Source organism: Babylonia areolata, chromosome 35, assembly GCF_041734735.1.
Source record: "Babylonia areolata isolate BAREFJ2019XMU chromosome 35, ASM4173473v1, whole genome shotgun sequence".
NCBI classification, from domain to species: domain Eukaryota; kingdom Metazoa; phylum Mollusca; class Gastropoda; order Neogastropoda; family Buccinidae; genus Babylonia; species Babylonia areolata.
In genome coordinates, this window is record NC_134910.1 from 14010257 (window position 1) to 14015256 (window position 5000).

At 42.9% G+C, this 5000-nt stretch overlaps 1 protein-coding gene and 1 pseudogene across 2 annotated transcripts in view; one reads left to right on the forward strand and one right to left on the reverse strand.

Annotated features, from left to right (window-relative positions):
• Nucleotides 1–940: 940 nt before the first annotated feature.
• LOC143278162 (5S ribosomal RNA) lies at nucleotides 941–1061 on the reverse strand (annotated as a pseudogene).
• A 306-nt stretch (nucleotides 1062–1367) lies between these two features.
• Nucleotides 1368–5000, forward strand: part of LOC143278130 (uncharacterized) — a 49496-nt gene continuing 45863 nt past the window's right edge. For both annotated transcript variants that reach the window (XM_076583159.1, XM_076583160.1), the window contains exon 1: nucleotides 1368–1579. In XM_076583159.1, the coding sequence (XP_076439274.1) occupies nucleotides 1497–1579 (83 nt within the window). In that variant the 5' untranslated portion in view covers nucleotides 1368–1496. The remainder of the gene's footprint in view (nucleotides 1580–5000) is intronic.

Consider the following 5000-nt stretch of genomic DNA (forward strand, 5'->3'; position numbering starts at 1 on the left):
GTTGTTTTTTTGTTGCTGTTTTTTTAAATGTATTTTATTATATTTTTGTTTATTATTATTAAAATATTTTTATTATTCTTTCCTGTTATGTATCTCTACTAACACCATGCTTTCATTTTATTTAGTTGTGTAGTATAGACCCTATTCAAGACGGGGACTGGATGTAAAAAAAGCACACCAGTGCTATCTATTATCCTCGAAATAAACGAATTTTGTCTTGCCTTGTCTTGTCTTCTCTCTCTCTCTCCCTCCCTCTCCTCTCTCTCCCCCCCTCTCTCTCTCTCACTCTCTCACACACACAGACATTTTAGACGTAGACCCCTTAGATGGGAGCACACATGAAAATGACAGAAAGTCACACATCAACACAAAAGAAATGTCACGTTACACAGGAACGTCGCTGTCTGAAAGCTCTATAGAAATATAAAGCAAAATGTCGTACGACAGTTTCATTCCTATACGACTTTAAATGAAATAAGCTTACATAGACAAAGGCTATTTATATTGTTTTAGTGGAATGATTTGTTCTCTAATAATATTTCTCAGCGCTGGACAATTCAGCGCAAAATGGACCTCGCGCGTTTGTTTGTCTCTAACATCGTTTATAACTCCCTCCCCCCCCCCACGCCCCCAACCCCTCTGTCACTCTCTCTGTCTGTCTCTGTAGTTGTTCAGACAATAAACTGTTTATCTTTTATCCCATCCACAGACAGATACGGTTACGGACACGGATAATTTATTCAATAAGACCATGCCCCCCCCCCCCCCCATGAAGGGAGGGGGAACGGGGAACAAATAATCCACAACAGTTTCAGTATCAGTAGCTCAAGGAGGCGTCACTGCGTTCGGACAAATCCATATACGCTACACCACATCTGCCAAGCAGATGCCTGACCAGCAGCGTAACCCAACGCGCTTAGTCAGGCCTTGAGAAAAAGGTTGCCAACAGCACCCGGTGATCCCAGGCGGTCACCCATCCAAGTACTAACCGGGCCCGACGTTGCTTAAAACTTCGGTGATCGGACGAGAACCGGTGTTTTCAACGTGGTATGGCCGTTGTTGGCGACAACAATAAAAGTCATACTGCTAACATTGCACGACAGTAAATGATCAGTTACAAACTGAAAATACACAACAAATAATAATCAACCACGTAATGCATTGTATAGTTCCAATGCTTTATACAATTAAACAGCAAAGTGGGTTTATTATTATTATTATTATTATTTTAAAATAATCGTTTCATTTGTCAATGACATCAGCAAAAACCAGTCCAAACAAAGTTGGGCGGTGTAGTAATAACTTCATGTTGTTGTGTGGAATTAACTGAAATCTGAACCCATCCACAGAGAGAGAGAGAGGAGAGAGAGAGAGAGAGGACCCGAGAAACAGCCGTGACGGACTGGTGGAAGGAGGGCAAGAGGGCTGCAGAGAGAGAGAGAGAAGGAAGGAGGGAAGGAGGAAGGGAGGGAGGAAGAGGACTGAAGGGGGAGGAGATGGAGGCGTCTTCCTGGAGCAGAGGGCTGCTCTGCTTCCTGGTTCTGATCTGCTGCATCCGGTCGTCCCACTGCTGGAGAGGGTGAGAAAACACACAGCAGACAACAACAACAACAACAACGACTACTGCGACAACATGAACAACAGCAGACAACAACAACAACAACGACTACTGCGACAACATGAACAACAGCAGACAACAACAACAACAACGACTACTGTGACAACATGAACAACAGCAGACAACAACAACAACAACGACTACTGTGACAACATGAACAACAGCAGACAACAACAACAACAACGACTACTGTGACAACATGAACAACAGCAGACAACAACAACAACAACGACTACTGTGACAACATGAACAACATCAGACAACAACAACAACAAAGAACAACGACAGACAACAACAACAACAGACAACAACAACTACGAACAACATCAGACAACAACACCGACAGCAGACAACAACAACAACTACGACAGCATGAACAACATCAGACAACAACAACGACAACAGACAACAACAACAACAGCAAAGAAGAACAATAGACAACAACAACAACAGCAGCAGACAACAACAACAACTGCGACAACATGAACAACATCAGACAACAACAACAAGAACAACAAAGAACAACAACAGACAACAACAGCAACAACAACAGACAACAACAACAACTACTACGACAACATGAACAACATCAGACAACAACAACAGCAACAACAAAGAACAACAACAGACAACAACAACAACAACAGACAACAACAACAACAACTACGACAACATGAACAACATCAGACAACAACAACAGACAACAACAACAGACAACAACAACTACGACAACATGAACAACATCAGACAACAACAACGACAACATGATTAACATCAGACAACAACAACAAAAACCAACAACAGCAACAAACAAACCATGACAATATGAACAACAAACAGACAACAACAACAACAACAGCTCACAATGACAGCAATAAACAAGAACAAAATGAAACAACAACAAACAACAGCAGCAAACAACATAAAAAAACACCAAATAAAAACATCATCATCATCAACAACAACAACAAAAAACAAACCCACTAAAAACAAGCAATAACAAACAATCAACAATAACAAACACCAACATCAAACAAAAAGAAGATAAAGAAATAACAGCAACAAACATCCACAGAAACACCAAAAGCATCATCAGCAGAAAACAACAACAGTGACAAACAGCAACAGCAACAGCAACAAAACAACAAGAACAAATAACTGCAACAACAAACAGCACCCTCCCAAAAAACAACAACAACAACAACAACAACCCCCCAAACAAGAGCAAGAACCAACAACAAACTAACAAACAAAGCAAATCAACAACAAAAATCGTCATTTTCTGATAAACTGCTGTTACTCTGTGTTTTGACAAAGACACACTGCATCATTCAAACCATTTGCTTTTTGCGTCACCTAGCCGAATGGTTAAAGCGCTGGACATTCAATCTGAGGGTCCTGGGTTCGAATCTCGGTGCACCTGGTGGGTAAAGGGTGGAGATTTTTCCGATCTCCCAGGTCAACATATGTGCAGACCTGCTAGTGCCTGAACCCCCTTCGTGTGTATGCGCACGCAGAAGATCAAATACGCACGTTAAAGATCCTGTAATCCATTTCAGCGTTCGGTGGGTTATGGAAACAAGAATATACCCAGCATGCACACTCCCGAAAACGGAGTATGGCTGCCTACATGGCGGGGTAAATAAAAAACCCCCCAAAAAAACCAAAACAAAAAAAACCCCAAAACGGTCATACACGTAAAATGTTACATGTCTGTCTGAGTGTGTATGTGTGTGCGCGTCTGAAATCTGATTGAATGACACAGGAAACGAATGCCGTCAGTCGGCTCTACCGAGGTAGGCAGCCTGTGGTGCAAATGTCCCCGTGTATGTAAAGCGCTTAGAGCTTGGTCTCTGACCGAGGATAGGCGCTGTATAAGTATCCATATCAATCAAACCTATCTGCCCTTTAGCTGCAGTCACAACACAGCATCTTCAGGTTACCTGGTACCAATGGTCGTGAAACACGACAGTCAGAGGTCAGATAAACCTTCTGTCCACATCTTATCGATTTATAGTTCTTGTGCATATTGGACATAACGTTTTGGACACTGTTTGTCTTTTTTATGGTTGATATATCTTCTTTTTTTTGGGGGGGGGGTGGGGGGGGGGGGGGGGTTCACGTTCATTGCTTGATAGTTGTACCCAGCTTATATGATTTGAATACGTTCCCTATCCTACCACCCTTTTCGACACGAGACGAGGAGAGGCATTTGCATCTTGAATCCCTCACATGAGATAAAGAGAGGTGAACACATCTGAAATCCCATTCTCCTTTCTGGTCACATGAGACAAGGAGAGGTGAACACATCTGAAATCCCTTTCTCCTTTCTGGTCACATGAGACAAGGAGAGGTGAACACATCTGAAATCCCATTCTCCTTTCTGGTCACATGAGACAAGGCGAGGTGAACACATCTGAAATCCCAATCTCCTTTCTGGTCACATGAGACAAGGAGAGGTGAACACATCTGAAATCCCTTTCTCCTTTCTGGTCACATGAGACAAGGAGAGGTGAACACATCTGAAATCCCATTCTCCTTTCTGGTCACATGAGACAAGGAGAGGTGAACACATTTCAAATCCCTTTCTCCTTTCTGGTCACATGAGACAAGGAGAGGTGAACACATCTGAAATCCCTTTCTCCTTTCTGGTCACATGAGACAAGGAGAGGTGAACACATCTGAAATCCCTTTCTCCTTTCTGGTCACATGAGACAAGGAGAGGTGAACACATCTGAAATCCCATTCTCCTGTCTGGTCACATGAAACGACATAAGACAATTACATTTGAAATCCCATTCTCCTTTCTGGTCACATGAAACGATGTGAGACTGTCTGGTCCAAGGGAGAGAACTCCTGAGCGAGTTTTCTTTTTGTTTGTGTTTTTATGTTTCTCTTTAGTGTGGACATTGTTCCAATGGGTGACGAAAGCTTGAGGGAAATAGAGAGAGAGAGAGAGAGAGAGAGAGAGAGAGAGAGAGAGAGAAACAGAGACAGAGAGAGACAGAGAGAGGGAGAGAGACAGACAGATAGACAGAGACAGAGAGAGGGGCTAGAGACGGAGACAGAGACAGAGAGACAGAGACAGACAGAGGGGCTAGAGAGAGAGACAGAGCGAGACAGAGAGAGGGACTAGAGACAAGACAAGACAAGACAAGACAATGGTTTATTTGTTAGGCCTCCGGCCCATAACAAAGGAGTGGGCCACTGACAAAAATCTTACAAAATAAATCAAATAGTATGAATAATATATCAATGCACATGTGACTCTGCAAGCTCTCTCTCTCTCTCTCTCTCTCTCTCTCTCTCTCTCTCTCTCTCATTATCTCTCTCTCTCTCCTCTCCCCTCCCTCAAACACACGCTCGCGCGCTAAACACACAG